Source organism: Macaca fascicularis, chromosome X (genome assembly GCF_037993035.2).
Source record: "Macaca fascicularis isolate 582-1 chromosome X, T2T-MFA8v1.1".
NCBI classification, from domain to species: domain Eukaryota; kingdom Metazoa; phylum Chordata; class Mammalia; order Primates; family Cercopithecidae; genus Macaca; species Macaca fascicularis.
Window position 1 is genome coordinate 111,772,737 of NC_088395.1, and position 20,789 is coordinate 111,793,525.

At 38.2% G+C, this 20,789-nt stretch overlaps 1 protein-coding gene across 2 annotated transcripts in view; it reads left to right on the forward strand.

Annotated features, from left to right (window-relative positions):
• The window catches only part of IL1RAPL2 (interleukin 1 receptor accessory protein like 2), a 1,296,718-nt gene that overhangs the window by 736,466 nt on the left and 539,463 nt on the right, over window positions 1–20,789 (forward strand). For both annotated transcript variants that reach the window (XM_015443984.3, XM_074029484.1), the window contains exon 5: window positions 4,368–4,521. In XM_015443984.3, coding sequence (XP_015299470.2) covers window positions 4,368–4,521 — 154 coding nt within the window. The remainder of the gene's footprint in view (window positions 1–4,367; window positions 4,522–20,789) is intronic.

The window sequence follows — 20,789 nt, forward strand, 5'->3', positions numbered from 1 at the left end:
AAAAAAGGCATTTAAGGACTAGAAGTTACATGATTAGTTTATGGTTGCATAGCTGCTTTGAGGTTAAACCTCAGAATCAGAAGAAATATTAAAATCAATCTTCCTGATATTCTTGCCATGAGGAATAAGTCATGTGCTCTGAATGGCACAAAGTAACCACAACCACCAAATCAAATGGATTTAGAAAACACCTGTAGGTATAATGACGATATCTCAGAAGTAGACTATGAGTACAGTGGTAAATATTTCAGGTTGGAAACTCCAAGATCCAAATTTGGCTAGCAACAGGTTACTTTAGGGTTCTTAGTAAACAGATGTCTCAGTTATGCATTCTGGGCTTTCAACCTAGCAACTACTGGCATGGGACATTTACCACCTAGGAAGGTGGGGAGGGAGGGGAAAAAAGCTGGGCTTTAAGTGTTGATATTATGTTGACTGGGTAAGGATGTCCTACAACAAACTACTTTATGAGGGGATAGCCAGGCCACAAAAAGGATCTGATTGTTGAACTTAAGCAACTCTGGCAAGACGGGCTCTCAGCAAAATTTTCAAGTTGATGAGGTTTAATAGTCCCAGGGACAATAAATAGTAGGGGGATCACACAGTGAGTTCAGTATTAGGGGACTGCTCAAATTTGAGCCTTTGGTGGTTTGTCCTGGCCTCAGACAACCATCTTGAGGCTTGACCTATACACTTCAAATTCTTTGCCTAGTATGTTACTAGAATTAAACATATCTGGAGCAGTGGGGTATGGTGATATGCTTTGGCTGTGTCTGTACTCAAATCTCATCTTAAATTTGTAGTTCCCATAATCCCCATGTGTCATGGGAGGGACCAGGTGGAGATAATTGAATCAAGGGGGTGGCTTCCCCCATCCTGTTCTCACGATAGTGAGTGAGTTCTCACGAGATCTGATGGTTTTATAAGGGGCTTCTCCTTTTGCTGGGCACTCATTCTCTCTCCTGCCACCCTCTCCTTCACCCTGTGAAGAGGTGTCTTCCTCCATGATTGTAAGTTTCCTGAAGCATCCCCAGCCATGCAGAACTGTGAGTCAATTAAGCCTCTTTTCTTTATTAATTACCCAGTCTTGGGTAGTTCTGCATAGCAGCATGAGAACAGACTACTACATATGGCAATACTGTCTGTTCATTAGGGAGTTAGTGAGCAGGAGAGAAGCAATGACAGCAGTAAGCCTAGCAGCCAGCAGCTAGGGAGAAAGAGTGCCGATAATGGAACCAAGAACCTGGAAGACTTCTGAGAGTTTATATAAGCATCCAGACTGAGGTAAAATAGCCAACAAAGTAACTTTGCAAAAGGCGTATTAGTGGAGGCAGGATGATCATCTATGTAGTGTGATGGGAAAGGTAATATAAAAGCTCTTCTGACCAAAATATAGTTCCTCTTCCCACCTACTAAAATTAGTGTTTGGCCTCTTAGGAGCCATACATTTTCCATAAGTTAAAGTATTATTTTGTGGTTGACAGTTAGCCAATTAGTGAAGATTTCTTTCTATCTGATTAGTTCATTAGCACCAGTTTTCACCAAGCAGAGCTGGAGGTTCTAAAGAAATATAATCGAGTATGAGAAAGGTTTGGGAACCTTTAGGAATTGTCTGTGTTGTATGACCACTCCTTATAGTGCTGCCCAACAAGAATGTAATGAATAAATCTGCAAGCCTCTGAATTCTGGCTGCTCACATGGTAGTGAATATTATTCACATAAGCAAATTTGGTGAAGATCACAGAACTTGGGGGAACCCCACATTTTAACCTAGAGATGTCTTATCCTAAAGCCGTTTGCCTTTTCATCTATACTACATTGTCTCCAGAGGGATGTTGGTGACCTGAAGACAACATTTTCTTATGCCACAATTTAAAAAATAAAAATAAAAGTCCTCTCTTGGATACAAAGAACCCTTTATAAGGCTAGATGGCAGCTTGGAAAGCACATAGGACTGTCCTGATCTATCCCAAAGAACATATACAGATTCCAGGCTGTTCTTCACCAGGAGTTATTTTCTAATTCCTATACACTCTTTAGTTTTTACTTCCTGGGGGAAAAAAGCACAACAATGAGCAGAGAAAATGAAAATTCTTAGAATTAATTGCATATGGACTTTCCCCAAAATGACATTAGAAAATGACACCTTTTGTCTTTGAATGAGTGTGTGGGCTTATTTTCCCACCTCCACCACTGTTGTGTGAAAGCGCAACAGCTCAGTTTTCATTTTCCTTTCCTCTCAAAATGCCCAGAGGGACCATATTTTTGTTTAATGACCTTCAGAACGATTCTTTAGAAATCTGAGGCTATCAGAGTTGGAAGCAATGCGAAAATAATTGAGGATTATTATTGTATGACGGCAGTGGCAGCTGGGCTGTTTCTTTTTCTCTGTGTTCAGACTTTCTTCTTCATTTTCCCAGAAACCTTATATCCCAAGGTTTAACTCAGAAGCAAATCTCATATAGGTGATAAACCTTGCCAGACATGGTATGTAATATAATTTCAGACAGACCCTTAACTGTTCTTCAGGAAGACCCTAGGGAGTAAAGCAGCCTTATATCTGCATGCCCTCAATAGTATTAGTTTTGTTTACTCTCTGACAATGTGTGTGGGTAGTTGTATAGAATATAAAGCAAGCTTATCTCTTAAATATTATACCTGTGAACTTAAGCACCACTTTGTGTGTTTTGTTGTCAAAACTCCTGCTAACATGAAAGAAAAAAATGTTACAGAAAAAAATGGGTACTTGCTGTCTCAGATTACTCACACACACATGTACACACACATACTTATGCACACAAATACACAAGCACTCACAGCTGGGGATTGAGAGTCAGCACAGATTCTAACTTTACGTGAATGTTTAAGATATGTGTATGGACAGCAGGGGTGAGGAGTGGTAGATGTAGATGTTGTATACACCATAGTGGGAAAGTAAAAAGTGCTCTCAACTATTGTTCACATCATCTACCTCAAAATCAATTTATTTATTGCCTTAACTGACTGACAGAATTTACATGATAAAATACTTTTTTTTTTTGAGACAGAGTCTCATTCTTGCCACCCAGAATACAGTGCAATGGCATGATCTCAGCTCCCTGCAAACTCTGCCTCCTGGATTCAAGAGACTCTTCTGCCTCAGCCTCTCGAGTAGCTGGGATTACAGGCACGTGCCACCATGCCCAGCTAATTTTTGTATTTTTAGTAGAGACAGGGTTTTACCATGTTGGCCAGGCTGGTCTCATACTCCTGACCTCAAGTGATCCGCCTGCCTCAGCTTCCCAAAGTGCTGGGATTAAAGGCGTGAACCACCATGCCTGGCAACAAAATATTTATTACCTTGAATATTCAGCACTCCCTAACAGCTATCCCCTATACCTCGACTGATGTTTGTACAGCATTTGGCTACCACTTTGGTAGGACATTTGAGGTGAATGATAGCCAGAATGGGGCAATATCTAATAATTAGTCTGAAAAAATCCCTAAAAGTCAAAGATAATTGCCTGAATATTCTTACACACTTGGCTATTGTTATATCCTTGTCACTTTCTGGAAAAGTATTAAACATTCCTTTCTAGGGAAGTCCAATCTCGGTCGCAAGATTCCCTCACATTCCTATCAGGAGAGTAAGATAATTGGCTTCAAAACCCAAATCTTGTTGTGTGGTTGTGTATCACTGAACTCAGAAAGTAAGTAGATGATATCTCCAGGCTGTTACTATAACAAAGCGTGTCCTCACTTTACCTAGCTATGTTTCTAGAGAAGTCCTTAATTTTTTATATTCTTTCCCTCTCTACCCCCACATGGATTTCTTGATTACAAGAAGGGAGATTCTGGAGTACTAGTATTAGTTTTCATAATAAGGAGTAATTAATGAAACAATTGTAAACTTCATTGCCAATATAAAATCCTATTATGAATGTTTAATAATGCCTAAGACTCCCCTAAAGCATACTGAGTGGCTAAGTGAACCATATCCTCTTAGGACTCTTAGGAAATATCCCTGTCAAATAGAAAGAACCAGGACATTATAATAATACTTAGTGACTGTTAAGGTTCTGCTATACCTCTCTTGTATTTGGGGAGCTTCTATGCTATTCTATTTATTTTTTTCAGAATGTTTCTAAAGACTTCTTGCTCCTGGGGTCAGGCCTTTAAAGTGGTTTATAGTGCAATAGTTGTGATATTAGAATTGGATACAATAGGACACATTTGTGATTTTTCTTGGTCATTGACTTGACTCCTTAGTTACATATTTTGAAAACAAAAGAGAAGAATACAAAAAAGTAAAAGTACTAACTTGCCGGTACTGAGATGTAGTCCATGAACTTTTATTTTTTGCTTACTTGCAAATATTTTATCTGCAGGAATGCAAGCCAAAAATGTGGAGAAGCATAATAATACAGAAAGGAAATGCTCTTCTGATCCAAGAAGTTCAAGAGGAAGATGGAGGAAATTACACATGTGAACTTAAATATGAAGGAAAACTTGTAAGACGAACAACTGAATTGAAAGTTACAGGTAGGAATTGGTTCTACAAAATTATGGCAAATGAGATTTTAAGTATAATTTGGTTTGGGAAGCAAGAGTTTTTTTCAGAGTCAACTTTCTGTGAATTTAGAATTGCCTGCAAATCAAACAGTTGAGAAACTTGCTATTAATGAGTTGTACTGAGTAAAAGCAACATATGGAATATGAAAACAGAATTTAGAGAACAAGGGCCTAATTGCTGTTTATCTCTTCTCTGTCTTTATGAAAGGTTCTGAACTCTTCAAGGTATCATTATTACTAAACATCTCAGAAAGTATATAGTGGAACCACTCTAGAATGTTGACTTAACCCATTTGTGGAATCTCCTTGTAGGTGAAGGCTGATTTTGGAAAGAGAGTCTGTTAGATTTTTGGAATGAAATCTTCTTAGATTGCATCCAAATTATCATTTATGCAAAACTCTCCATAAGTGAGTGATGTTATTGTGAGCTTCTAGTGATTCTTAAAGCAACTCCAAATGAAGAACATGCATATGTGTGTTTTAAATCTGAAGTACAAACAAAATGTAAACTAGTGGAAGAATAAACTTAGAATATTCTTACCTGTTAGAGAATTTTAGGAAGTAATTTTCAGAGACATAAGACAGAATCTAATACCAAAAAGATATCCCTTACAACAAATGTGATGGAACCTAAGAAACTGTATGACAAAAAAATCTACTTACTATTGCTCACGAACAAATCTTGACTAATTTTCCTATTATTATGTGTGTCATGTGTATTATAATCTCACATGTGGAACCTAAAAAAAAGTTGAATGTGTTGCAAAAGAGAGTAGAAAAGTGGATAGGGACAGAGAATGGGGAATAAGGAGTGTAGGTCAAAGGGTACATACAAAGTTGCAGTAATATAGGATGAATAAGTCTAGTGATTTAATGTACGGCATGTAGTTAATAATATTGTATGCTGAGGCTGGCACAGTGGCTCATGCCTGTAATCAATCCCAGCACTTTGGGAGGCCAAGGCAGGTGGATCATCTGAGGTCAGGAGTTTGAGACCAGCCTGGCCAACATGGGGAAACCCTGTCTCTACTGAAAAAAAAAAAAATTAGCCAGGCGTGGTGGCGTGTACCTATAATCCCACCTACTAGGGAGACTGAGACAGGAGAATTGCTTGACACAGGAGGCAGAGTTTGCAGTGAGCTGAGATCATGCCACATCACTCCAGCCTGGGCAACAGAGCAAGACTCTGTCTCAAAAATAAAAAAAATATCATATTGCATGTTGAAAATTTGCTAAGAGAGTAGATTTTAGGTGCTCTTAACACAAAAATAAACATATGAGATTGATATGCTGATTTGACTGTAGTAATCAGTTTACTATGTATATGTATAACAAAAACATCTTGTTGTATACCTTAAATATAAACAATTAAGTATGTGTGTGTATGTTTGTATGTATATGCATACATATTTCTATTGTGGATAATATCCAAGCCATGATAAACTTTGAAATTACCTAGACAATTGCAATATTGATCGCATTAATTGACTTATGATTAATGCACTTGAGCATTACCTGTTTAACCATCTAATGCCAACATCAGCCAGTTGGTTAATTTATAACATACTCTTGCTAATGCTAGCAATACATTTTTTCTTCTATTTTATTTTTGTTTAAAAAGGTTCAAAAAGGTCTGGCTGACCGTTTTGAGATGGTGTTAAAATCAGTCAACTAACTAATACTTGCTGAGTTAAGTTCATTGCTATAACCCATATATTTAATTAGGTTTTTGATCCTTGAGATTAATTGTTTTTGTCTTTTTCAAAATTCTAAATGTTAGCACAGGGAACACAAAATATATATTTTAAATAAACTAATATATAATATACATATATGTTACTTCACTCTCTATACTAATAAATGATAGTTTTACTTCTTAGTTTGATTTTGTAGAGTGCCTTCTATGAAAGTTTAAATAATTATTTTGATTAGAATTGCACGTTCTTTCAAAATAAGCTTTCAAAATAACTACCCCCCATGAGCTTTCAAAATAACTACCATATTGGGCCAATTCCAAATAGCAAAGTTTTTCTGCTTTTGATTAGTTTCTGATTTCTTCCACATGAACTAGACTTCCCTGCCTCATTCATGGCAGAAAATTCAATCATGGGCAGTTGTACATTATTAATAAGTGACCTGACTATGCACAAAGTGTTGCAGCATCATCACTTTGGCCACAGTCACTAATCCTTATGAGAGGCTTGCAGAGCACTTCCATTTCGGATCATTTGCTGAATCTTGTAACATTATAGTATTTGGCTTGAGTTTTAAGTTGAACCAGAATAAAGTAAACAGCAAACCTCCTTTTCACTCACATCAAATGGGTTCTGTTGAAAACACGTTTGCTTCTTTCATTTCATTTTAGATTCTGGGAAAGAGAGCTAGAGGTACTTATTTTGTGTATTTTATAAGATGTTAATTTACTTGTTTTAAACATTTAATATAGTTGAATTACAGATCTAAAATTTTATTTGAATACCTTGCAGAGGATCTCAAAATTTAATATGAATCATGTGAAGGGACCCAGAGAGGATAAAGATGAAGATCTCTAAATACAGATACTCAGGTTTCTCCCTTAGATTCTAATTTAGTACGTCAGTTAGACTAGGAATTTACCTTTTTGTCCAGGTGATTCTGTTTTACACTTTCCAAGGATCATGTTTTTGAGCGACACTAGAGAGGAGAATGGTGCTAACAAGTCAAAGTCATAGGTTTGATTATTTTGTGAGTATGTTAGTTCACCCACGCACACACACACACACACATGATTTTTATAGGTCCCAATTTGTTTTCTTTAAATTTCTAAGAACTGCCATGAAAATAGAGATCATGTTAACCAAGGAAAATGTGTCAAGGTGTGTGGGTAAAGCAACTTCAACTGGAGAAATCAGTCATTTATTCACTTACCACTTAAATAAATATTTACTGAGTACATGTTACATGCCAGGCAACAAGCTAGGAGCTGGAAAAGATAATTCAAAATGTGTTTATGATTATCCTTGGGTCAATGGTCATCATTCATATAAGAAAGTATCATGTTTGTGTATTTGTTCACACAGTTGAAATGTTATGCTTGATGTAGAAACAAAATGGCTACTTGGTATGGAAGTTCAAGAGGTTGCTCTGTGAAGGTTTATTCTTTTTTGGAACATTATATAACTTATACCATGCTTTGTATGCTCAATAATATGAAAACAATTAGCAAACAGATTGTCCTCTCATAATTCAAAATATAAGGTTAGGATTATTTAAAGAGTAACCATTCATATGTGTTTTGAGTTTATCATGGGATAAGAATTTCAATATGACATTAATAGAGTTGGTTAATTACAAAATCATGTAAATAGAGGTTCTTTAAATGGTGTATTTCCCTTATGCAAATTTTAAAAGATTGTCAAATTTCTAAAGCTTATTTTCTGACTATTCTTTTTAAATGTATAATTCTGAGAAATATAACTTCAGTAAAACAAAGTTTTCAGTACCTGTTTCTTAAAGGTACATAGGTGCTATTTGCTTTAAGAAGGTCAAGAATAAAAAGATCCATATATTCAAAACTGATAAACTAGAAGGTTATCCTTTGCTTTAATGAAATTATTTCTCCATATATGCCATAGTATTTATTTAAATAGTTAGCTTTCTTTCTGCATTAAAACAGGATTTGATTTAAATGCAACTTTTCTGGAACACTTTTATTATATAAATTGTAGCAGACTTTTGTGATATTATTGTGGAAATTTCTTTTTATTCCTTCGAAGGCTGCAGATGCATAGGGAAGGGTTTAAAAACAAATAGACGTGCACAGTAGCATGTTTAGGTCATTTGCTAATGATGCCTACAGTGACAGTTTCATTTCCCACAGCATATTTTAGGTGGCTATATGCTATTTTAAATTTTTTTTTTTTATTTTCATGTTGAATTTGTGCGGAGGGCTAATTGAAGTGAAAAAGTAAGACAGGAGAGTTGGTTATAAGAAGGTGAGAATTTGGCCAGGCGCGGTGGCTCAAGCCTGTAATCCCAGCACTTTGGGAGGCCGAGACGGGCGGATCACGAGGTCAGGAGATCAAGACCATCCTGGCTAACACGGTGAAACCCCGTCTCTACCAAAAAAGACAAAAAACTAGCCGGGCGAGGTGGCGGGCGCCTGTGGTCCCAGCTACCCGGTAGGCTGAGGCAGGAGAATGGCGGGAACCCGGGAGGTGGAGCTTGCAGTGAGCTGAGATCCGGCCACTGTACTCCAGCCTTGGCAACAGAGCGAGACTCCGTCTCAAAAAAAAAAAAAAAAAAAAAGAAGGTGAGAATTGTAGTACAGGTGATAATGGAAAAAGGAGAAGAGGAGTAGGTGAGAGTGAGCAACATAATGGGATAGAGTCTCTAGGGATAAGAAGAGACACTCTGCCTTAAGAAGGTCAAAGGCAGACATTACTTATAGGGATTCTTCAAAACGGACGCAAGAAGGAAGCCGGAACTAATTATCTGTATTTGGAAGGCAGTTCACCATTCACCTGGCAAATCATTCACAAATACATGCCTTTATGCAGCTTTTTAGACGTGAGCATTGGCTACTTAGAAGAAACCACTAACCTGTTTCCTGGTCAATATGCAAATAACACCTCTCCACCTGATTATTGTAGACAGCTCTAGAGTCCCTGGTTGGAGACTTTTCACACGTTAGGGGTAATCTCTTAACCCATTGGCATTTGAATATGATAGCAAGAGGGATTCATTCCTTGAAAATACTTAAAAGATTTGCTGCCAGATTACTATTCAGCAATAGTAGCAAAGCAATCTGGATATAAAGCTTGGGGTAAAACTGCCAACTAGGAATTGGCATCAGTCTTTGGTGAATACGTTCAAATGCATGGCTTTAGCAAGTGCTTTTAATTCCACTTTGCAAAGTTTAATTGTAGTGCCTTGTTGCAGGTGTCATTTAGATTACATAGCTTGTTAGAAAAACTTTCCTCTGGTGTGGAAAATGGCAGCTCTTTACACACAGACGAAGCAATTTCACATTGAGGCTGGAAAACAGGCTTTTTGTGGTCCTAGCTCTTAGTTTATTTATCCTTCTACTGTTAATGCTGAGATTTTGCAGGGGAGGGTGAGTTTAGAAAAAAACAGTGGAACATGGCAATATGGTGGAGAGTTGGTGAAATAAATAGAAGCGGGGATTTTGACTGAGTAAAGATAATACAACAGAAGTAATCTCTAAGCCAGCAACTCTGTAATAATCATAAAAGGAGCTCCCAGAGAGCTTTTATCTATTGAGAGCTGACTGTGCAGCATACATTGCGTTTAGAGGTTTTCATTCATTTTCTCATTTAGTCCTCACAACCAACATATGAGGGTGGTTTGGGGCTCAGAAAACAATACCTCAAAATGAAGGACTCGGAAGCAAGTTTGACCTTTTCCTGCCCTCCTGTCTCTCTGTCCCATTCTCCCCACCCTCCCCCAAGGCTAGCCATAAAACTGGAATCCCTCTTCCCCAAAGGAGGTCATAGAAACCAGAACCCCTTTCCCCCAAAGCCAGTCATAAAGCCTAAAAATGTTACTCTAACTTTCTCTCCACTTCTCTGTGTGAAAACTGGCCATAAAGAAATTATTCGACCTACCTTGTTTAACTATAGGTAATAAGGTCCCCATCCCAGAGAGGGTCCTGCCCCACACCCAGAAGGAAGGAATGTGTGCTCAGAGAAGCCCAGAAGAATCTAGACAGACAGGCCTTGCCGGTTTTCCCCACTCAGCTTCTTAGCATTAGATCATAGTCTTTTTGTCAAATCATATGCCTACATAGCTGTCCATTCTTTGTTGAACCTAAGCATAAAAATGGGCATTTTTCCCTGTATCTTTGGGTCTTCATTCTAAAGGCTCCTGTGTATACAGTGTATACATGTTAGAAAAACGTATATGCTTTTCTCCAATTATTCTGCCTTTTGTGAGTTGATTTTTCAGCAAATCTTCAGAGGGCCAAGGGGAATTTTCTGGCTGGGCCCCTATAGTGGTTATAAGATGTCCCCATTTATAGAGAAATAAACTAAAACTTAAGTGAAATGACATGCCCAAAGTCACATACTCAGTAAATGGCGGAACACAGATATAAACCTAGGTCTTCCCAATTCTCAGATGTAGCTTTTTAATCACCACCAGGCAAAAAAACTGCATGATTTCACTCGCCAAATATATATTGCATACCTAGAGAACAGAAACCAAAATATTGGATACAATGTCTATCATTCCACTATAATATCCTTTTTGGACATTCACAATTTGGTCTTCAATAATTCCCTATTAGAATTTATATATCCATAAAAAAAGCACACTTGGCATTTTGAACCTAGTCCTTAGCTCTTAGCACTTTAGTTAAGATCATTAGTAGTAGGGCCCATAATTGAATCTGCATGTGGGATGGTGCCAGGAAAGAAGCAAGGAAAAGTGAGGCTCCAGGAAAATTAAGAATGCATGAAAGATGGTAAATTCTTGCCAAATTTTGTGTTTTGATGCCATATGGCTCTACTAGTATGATAATTTATATTGAGAAAAAATATTCCAATGATATTCATTGCAGTTATGACTATGACTTCAAGCTAGTGGAAGTGAAGCAATGGATGAATGGCTAGTTAAACAATGTTGGCTCAGTTGGTAAAGATCAATCAACACATAAATCAGTGCCTACTATGTACAGTAAGAAGTTCAGGATCCAAGTTTGTGATGTTCTGAAAGCAGACAGGTAGGGATATAAGTGTGTTCTCCTTTGAAACCTGTGAAAAAAGAGTTATTCATTAGAATAGTGCTTCTCAGATTGTATTTTGTGGAACCCTGATTCTAAGAAATATTAAGAGAAAGATTTCCAAGAGAGAAAGAAGAGGAAAGGGGAGGAGGGAAAGAAAGGAGAGGAAGAGAGAAGAGTGGGGAAGGGAGAAGAAAGGTTCTGTAGCTATTTGTTTATCTGCAAGGTCAAAGTTAAACAGTCATCTTTTTTGCAGGGTATCTCAGGGCATCTTACTGCCTGTAATATCTAATGTGTACTCTAATTTTCTCAAAGGGGGATGGGGCCTGGGTGCAGTGGCTCATGCCAGTAATCCTAGAACTTTGAGAGGCTAATGTGGGTGGATTGCTTGAGGTCAGGAGTTCAAGACTAGCCTGACCAACATGATGAAACCCCCTCTCTACTAAAAATACAAAAATTAGCTGGCTGTGGTGGCGTGCACCTGTAGTCCCAGCTACTCAGGAGGCAGAGGCAGGAGAAACACTTGAACTCGGGAGGTGGAGGTTACAGTGAACTGAGATCAGGCCACTGCACTCTAGCCTGAGTGACAGAGCGAGACTCCATCTCAAAAAAAACAAAAACAAAAACAAAAACAAACAAACAAAAAAACGGTGGGGGGATGGTATATATTTTTAGGACATTTCCTAAACTTTTATGAATACATAATATTCCCAGGCTCCAAAGCATCTGAGGATGTTAAGTCTCCACAGAACAAACTTTAGGAAAGCTAAGTGAATAGTTGAGTGAGTACCTGGCTCTATTGGCCTCCTACTAATGCCTATAACATCAACAGTTGAAATAAAATACTTATTTGGCATTTAGGTTATGATTATTATCACTTATTTTTTTCCATTGTTTATTTTTTCAACCATCCTTTAAGTTCCTTAAGGGAATGGATTTGTTGACTAATTAATTTCTACATCTCTAAGTGCTGAGCATATGGTAGGTATTCAAAAATTATTTGTAGCTTGGTTTGGTTGAGTGCTTATTTGGTAAGTGTTTTGATTGGGTACAAATAAGACAACTTATTTGAGAGCACCTTATAATTTCAAAGCACTTTCACTTCTGGGATCTCATTCTGTTATAAGAACTTTATGGAACTGTCAGCAAATAGAGTATTATTATTGTTAATCTTGTCTCAGAGAGTTTAAAACAATGACCCTAGGATATAAGCTGGTGAATTGCACAACTAGGACTAGAATCCCCATCTTATAAGTCCTAGTTACACTTTTCCTACTCTGCCCCACTGTTACTCTGTTTGCTGTCCCTTAATCCTGGGTACTAGGCCAGAAGAAGAGATGCAACTCAAGGAGAATTCCAAAGTTGGTAACTCCAGAGTTCAGGCCTAAGAATCTCTGAAATAACCTTTTATTTAAAATGTTCATATACCAGTCCATTGTTTTGTCTTTTGGAATAACTATTTCTGATTCTAAAAGGAAAACCATTTACTACTGATGTCTAAAACCAAATCAGCAGAGGTAGCCACTAACAATACTCAAATGCAGCTGGGCACGGTGGCTCACGCTTGTAATCCCACCACTTTGGGAGACCGAGGCAGACGGATCACCTGAGGTTGGGAGTTCGAGACCAGCTTGACCAACATGGAGAAACCCCATCTCTACTAAGAAAAATATAAAACTAGCTGGGCGTGGTGGTGAATGCCTGTAGTTCTAGCTACTTGGGAGGTTGAGGCAGGAGAATTGCTTGAATCTGGGAGGTGGAGGTTGTGGTGACCTGAGATCATGCCATTGCACTCCAGCCTGGGCAACAAGAGAGAAACTCCAACTCAAAAAAGCCAAACCAAAACAAAACAAAACAAAAATAAGACTCAAATGTTCCCAGCAGTCAGACAGGTCATGTCCACAGTGTGAGGTGGACCAGGTGTGTGAAGCAACAACTGAAGGAAAAATTGGAGAGTACTACCTGTACTGACTCAACCCTAGCTGATTGCTGCCATGTGAGATTGAGAATCCAATATTGCTAGGCCCTCTGATTTATAAGAGACACCAGAAGTCTGGATTTTTGTGTGGAAATCCCTAAATTGTAAAGCACTCTGTAGACCAAATAAAACAGCCTGTATGCTAAATTCAACTTGGGGACTGCATGTTTGTGGCTTTTGCCTTTAAAGATTTGGTTCAGTAGGACTTTTAAACAAGTGACCGACTGTGTGACTGACTCAGACTCTGTTCCACTATTTCCATCTCTAGCAGTGAGTGGAAAAAAATTTAAAGAAAGAAAACCTGAAGTGGCCTGGAGAGCAGTTAAAAGACAAACTGGGAACAGTATTCAGAAGCCATCCTAATCACACCATCCAGTAGACTAGTTGATCCAACAAGAGTGAAGGGGGCACAATTTATGGATGTAATACTATTGGAGGGGTATTGACAAATGGATCACCTTAGAAAAGGGAGTGATTTAGATGATGAAGCAAGTTGGTCTCCAAGTGTTACAGATAAAGGAAGAGCCGTGGGGATAAAGCACCTGCCTTAAAGCTGCCCTGAAGCGGTGTGATGTGAAGCACTGAAGGGAACAAATCATCGGTATATGTTCTCTCTCCTCCATGTTCACTATGAGTAGGCCGTTAACATGATCTGAATGTATGTGTCCTGATTATCACAAGAACATGTACCTCATTTGTACCTTTTGTGTGACCTAATAAGGAACAACCACAGCAGTCAATAGTTCTTGGCTGCATTAAGGGAACATTCACGTGACTGACCGTGCATTTCATAATGGACTGTTCTTTTGTACAGTGCAGAGATCTCATGACCAAAACCAGCTTGCAGCGGTTTCTTTCCCTTTCCTCCTAGGCTTTATTCTCCCTTTCTGGATGACCCTGACCTTTCCTAGCCTACCCAGCCCACCCTGGATGACATCTTTGTCTCTTATCTGCCTCTTTTAAATGTTTCAATGGCCTGTTTTCTCTGTAGCTCATCTCCTCAGATCCTTGCTTTCTCCTGGGGTTAATCTAATATCTCAATGAGCTAAAAAATTCATGACTGATAAAGACCGAAAATGTTTCTCTTCTCAGCTAACATATTTGCAGTTTAGTAGATATTTCAGTTCTGTAACTCATAGGCATAACTAATGGTGGGAATTTCTGGGGACTTTGCAGGGCCTGTGGGGGGCCTTTCCCAGAGTGTCACAATCTACCCTGCAGGTGGCTGCTTATTCCTTCTGGAAACAAGATCAACAATATTCATGACCTTGGGGAACTAGAAGAAAAAAAATCCTACCGAGGATCACTGAAAAAAAAGGGCCTTGGATGTCGGTCCATAGAGTGACTTTTTTCCTTCTTCTGCATTTTTATTTTGTCTCTCCTTTCTTTCCCTTATTTCCTTCAACCTATGACACAGGGCTGTCTGTTAACCCTGTTGATGACAGCCATGAAGAGATTGCCAGTCTTTGTCCCAAGAAAGTTTTTGTGTCATGTTTCTATGCCCTACAGGGAGATGAACAAACACTATTAACTTTCCCATAAGAAGAAAGATAGTCTTATTTTTCTGGAGAGTCAGGAACTGCGAGAGCATTTATTCCTGTGGGCTTATTTTCCAAGCAACTTTGCAGGAGACCAGTTTGGATAGCTGGGGGTGAACAAGTTAGAGCACATGACAGCAGTATATGGCAAATGTGTGCAATCCAGGCCAGTTCTACTCCAATGGCTCTCGTCCATCACCTGAGGTGACCATTGACCCCTTGGCTGCCTTCTCTGACACCAAGTTAGTGCTGGGGGAAGGGATTCTCGGGAAGGGGTTACACTGTGACTCCTAGCTATGTAGTTCCCTGAGATCCGTGGGAACAGATTTTCCTAGGTCCATTATGTGTATTTGTGGGAGTCTCAGCTACCTTGTTCTCTCCCAACCTGAAAGCAGTGGTTTGAGCAAGCTGAGAATATTCTCTCAAGGCACCCTTCTGTAGAAATGAAAACTAGGAGCTTGGTGCAGAGGGAGACCAGCCATGAACTAGATCCAATAGAGTAGAGCAGATACTCAGAGAACTGTCATTCATTAGGTCAAGGATTATACTTTATAATCAGTCAAAGCTTCTAACAATCTCAAAAGGCTGGTGATTATTTCCTATATTTTATAAGGGAAGAAATGAACAGTCAGAGAAGCTAAGTTACTTGTTATGATCACACACCATCGTAAGTGATGGAGCTAGGATTTGAATCCATGTTTATTTCAAAACATTACTCTTAAAGCACCCTGTTACAATTACCTGAATGGCTCCTGCACACAACAGTGCTCAACATATGTCACTAGTTCTATTCCTTCCTGCTTGCCTGCCTGCTTCATGCTTTCTCCACTCTCTTTGCTACTACATGTTTTACACTTCTGTAATTTCCTCATGAAGCCATCACAGACTAACCTCATCTTATAGTCACCTATTTTTTCTCTGAATTCCCTCAATAATTTTGCAGAAGTTTTCACCACATTGTCTGATACCAATTTATAGTAATAATTTATAAGAGATCTTCTTTGTGTAGATCTTGTAACACCAATTACATTAGGGCTCTTCAAGATCTGCTGCTCCCTATACAAAGGTTTGCCTTAATATTAAGATACAACATAAAATTATGAAACTAGGAGCTAGGCTCTGTGTTTCATATATATCATCTCATTTGATCAGCTCAGAATCCTGTAAGGTATGTCATTTTAGCCCTGCTTTATAGATGTGGAAATTGAAATTTGGGGAATCTAAGTAATTTTTCTCAATGTTCTATAGCAACTAAATGATGATGGTGGAATAAAGCCTCAGGTGGTTGTTGTTTTTCCAAAGCCTGAGCCCCTCCCACTGGTAAATGCTTATAGAATTATCTGCTGTACACATTACCATGATATGGTTTGACTGGAACAACTTTTTGTTATTGGTTTTTGTTTTGTTTGAGATGGAGTGTCGCTCTGTCACCAGGCTGGAGTGCAGTGGTGCAATCTTGGCTCACTGCAACCTCCGCCTCCCGGGTTCAAAAAACTCTCCTGCCTCAGCCTCCCGAGTAGCTGGGACTACAGGCGTGCACCACCAGGCCCAGCTAATTTTTGTATTTTTAGTAAAGACGGGGTATCACCATGTTAACCAGGATGGTCTCGATCTCTTGACCTCATGATCCTCCCGCCTTGGCCTCCCAAAGTGCTGGGATTACAGGCATGAGCCACTGTGCCTAGCCGATCTTAGTTATTTCTTTTCTTTTGCCATGCTCATGGATAGGAAGAATCAATATCGTGAGAATGGCCATACTGCCCAAAGTAATTTATAGATTCAATGCTATTTCCATCAAGCTACCACTGACTTTATTCAAAGAATTGGAAAAAAAAAAACTAATTTAAACTTCATATGGAAACATAAAAGAGCCTGCATAGCCAACACAATCCTGGTCAAGAAGAACAAAGCTAGAGGCATCATGCTACCTGACTTCAAACTCTACTACGAGGCTACAGTAACCAAAACAGCATGGTACTGGTACCAAAACAGATATATAGACCAATGGAACAGAACAGTGGCCTCAGAAATAACACCACACATCTACAATCATCTGATCATTGACAAACCTGACACAAACAAGCAATGGGGAAAAGCTTCCCTATTTAATAAATAGTGTTGGGAAAACTGGCTAGCCACATGCAGAAAACTGAAACTGGACTCCTTCCTTATACCTTATACAAAAATCAACTCAAGATGGATCAAAGAGTTAAACGTGAGACCTAGGATCATAAAAATCCTAGAAGCAAACGTGGGCAACACCATTCACGACATAGGCATGGGCAAAGACATCATGTCTAAAACACCAAAAGCAATGGCAACAAAAGCCAAAATAGACAAATGGAATCTAATTAAACTAAAGAGCTTCTGCACAGCAAAAGAAGCTATCATCAGAGTGAACGGGCAACCTACAGAATGGGAGAAATTTTTTTCAATCTATCCATCTGGCAAAGGGCTAATATCCAGAATCTACAAAGAACTTAAACAAATGTACAAGAAAAAAACAACCCCATCAAAAAGTGGGCAAAGGATATGAACAGACATTTCTTAACAGAAGACATTTATGCAGCCAACAGACATATGAAGAAATGTTCATCATCACTGGTCAATAGAGAAATGCAAATCAAAACCAAAATGAGATACCATTTCATGCCAGTTAGAATGGTGATCATTAAAAAGTCAGGAAACAACAGATGCTGGAGAGGATGCAGAGAAATAGGAATGCTTTTACACTCTTGGTGGGAGTGTAAATTAGTCCAACCATTGTAGAAGACAGTGTGGCGATTCCTCAAGGATCTAGAACTAGAAATACCATTTGACCCAGCAATCCGGTTACTGAGTATATACGCAAAAGATTTTAAATCATTCTACTATAAAGACACATGCACACATATGTTTATTGCAGCACTATTCACAATAGCAAAGACTTGGAACTAACCCAAATGTCCATCAATAATAGACTGGATAAAGAAAATGTGGCACATGTACACCATGGAATACTATGCAGCCATTAAAAAGGATGAGTTCATATCCTTTGCAGGGACATGGATGAAGCTGGAAACCATCATTCTCAGCAAACTATCACAATAATAGAAAACCAAATACCACATGTTCTCACTCACAAGTGGGAGGTGAACAATGAGAGCACATGGACATAGGGAGCGGGACATCACACACCAGTGCCTTTTGGGTGGTGGGGGGGCTAGGGGAGGGATAGCATTAGGAGAAATACCTAACATAGGTGACAGGTTGATGGGTGCAGCAAACTACCATGCCACCTGTATACCTATGTAACAAAACTGCACGTTCTGCACATGTACCCCAGAACTTAAAGTATAATAATAAAAAATACAGTTAGTATGATGATTGAGAAATAGTAGGTACTCAATAAATCATTGCAGTCATGCATATATAATGATATTTTTGTCAATGATGAACTGTATATAAAACAGTGGTCCCATAGATTATAATACTGTATTTTTACTGTACCTTTTCTATGTTTAGTTATATTTAGATACACAAATCCTTACCATTGTGTTACAATTGTCTACAGTATTCAGTACACTAACATGCTGTACAGGTTTGTAGCCTAGGAGCAATAGGTTATATCATATAGCCTAATTGTGTGGTAGGTTATACCATCTAGGTTTGGTAAAGATATCTATGATATTTATACCATGATGAAATCACCTAATGACACATTTCTCAGAATGTATTCCCATTATTAAGCAATTTATGACTATATTATAATTAGTATTATTATCATCATCATTATTATTACTGGAAAGCTTGCAAAGGTGAGTTCATGGCCATTTCATGACAAGAAAGCAATCTGACAAATGGTCTAAGACCAATTGCTGTTTTTAATAGGGTGTTTCATTTATAGAGCTTGAATGGAAAAAAAAATAGAAAATTAACCGGGGGGCTATTAAAAAGTAAAGAACCATATAAATAGGTGTTAATATTTCAGGCAGAACTGTTGTATTCAAGGAGATGCAATCATGTGGAATAATTTGTCAATTAAAGTGGTCAGGACAAATATTGTTGTCTATATAAATGAATTTTTCCAGGCAGCAAGACATTTAAGGGATGTGTGAGCCAAAAGCAAAAGCTGCTAAGACAAAGCTGAGGTGGAAATGAGTAGAGAGGACAAGCATGTTGAGGAAACTGGACTTTTCCTGTCTAGCATTTCCTTATGTCATTATGATTAATCCCTGGTGGTTTATAAAGGCAGTTAAATGGCCTCCTTTGGCTGTCAAATAGGAAAATAATTCATCAGTTCAAGTCCATAAATCATTTCTTGGTACTGGAAGTACTTTATGTAGTTAGAAATGTCTCCATGATTTGGCACTGGGCTCCAGTGGGGATCCTGAAGAGCAACTGGCAAACACCAAATGCAGAGGCCTAAGTGATGAGCCTCATGGGCATGGGTCTGCAGGGAAAGAAGATTGGTTCCTTTCTGGGGTATGTTGCCTTGATCCTCTCTGCCTGGCCTGGAGGAATAACCACTTGTGTGTCTGTCATATAGCAGTGACTTAGTATGTTTGTCGAATGAATGAATTTACATATTTTGTGTGTTTTGAGTCCTTTGCATTGGAGCTCATCTTATAGTGTCTGATAACTCTCTCTCTAGCTATATTCTGGGAAAATGAGATAGAAAGGCAGTAATAATGATTTTTGAAGCTATTGGATCAATACGCTAGTTGTTTGCTTAATGTTGATAGTCAAGACATCATAGTCTCACCATAAACTGTAGCATAATAGTTGAATGAGACATCATTGTGCTGTAATTTTTTATAAGAGGCATTTTAAATCATAGTTTAATTACCCAATCACCCTTGCTCCTAAAATCAACATTTTTTGATATCGTATCCTTACATTTTGTGCTAGTAAAATTATCTTCATGATGCTATTTAATTTACCTCCTGGTGAGCATATAAGGTGAAAGGTAAAAAGGACATTTTGGGACAAGCGAAAAATATCAATGAAGTGGTTATTCACCCTCACTCCACATGTAATACATTTGATATTCTTTTAACATTAATCAAATACTCATTGTTCTGGGTAAATAGATAAACTAAAAAAGTATGATGTCTGTCCTGAGTGAGCTTGAAGTATAATGAGAGGGGGGAGAATAGACAGAGATTAAGTGAATAAACATATGGATACATGTATAATTATATATTACAATATATATATAATATATTATATATTACAATATATCATTATAAGGAAAATAATGAAGACTAATTGAGATTGGGGATGGTCTACTTGAAGCAAAATAAAATTGAGGCTGGACCCTGATGGTTAAGAAAAAGCCATCTAGATGAAGAGTGGGTGAAAAATATTTTAGAGGGAACAGCGTGTGTCAGCTGTAAAAGAAAGATGATGGTGGCTTGGGTCAGAAGGGTAGTAATAAAGGTAGAAAAAAGTAGACAGATTTAAGAAGCATTATAGAGACAGAATGACTATACTTTCTCATGATGATTCCTAGGTTTTTGGTTTTAGTAATAGGTAGACAATAGTGCTATTTCCTGAAATGAGGAAGACTGAGGGAGGTCAGATTTTGTGAGGGGTTACAAAAGTTCTGTATTGGCCATGTTTTAGAGATACTTATATACTTTAGAGGGGATGTAGAATAGACAGTTAAATATATGAGTCTGGCATTCAGGGAAAAGTTTGGACTAGATATATAAATTTTGGAGCTGTCTGTATGGTATATAGGATGAGCTGCAATAAAGTACTAAATTGTGTGGGGCAATTGATGATTGGTATAGGAGATCAATGCAAACTGCAGCTCCTAGGCCCTGTTACATATTTTCTCTAGAATCGTCAGCGTATAAGAAAGCTACTTGTCATGATTTTTTCAAACCTCATCAAATTGTTAAATATTAAGCATGATAATTGTACCTGTATTTTTTCTACTATATGGGGATGATATCTTATATTTAGCTGACATTTGAATCCTTCAGAGCTAGAAGAATATAACTAATGCCACACT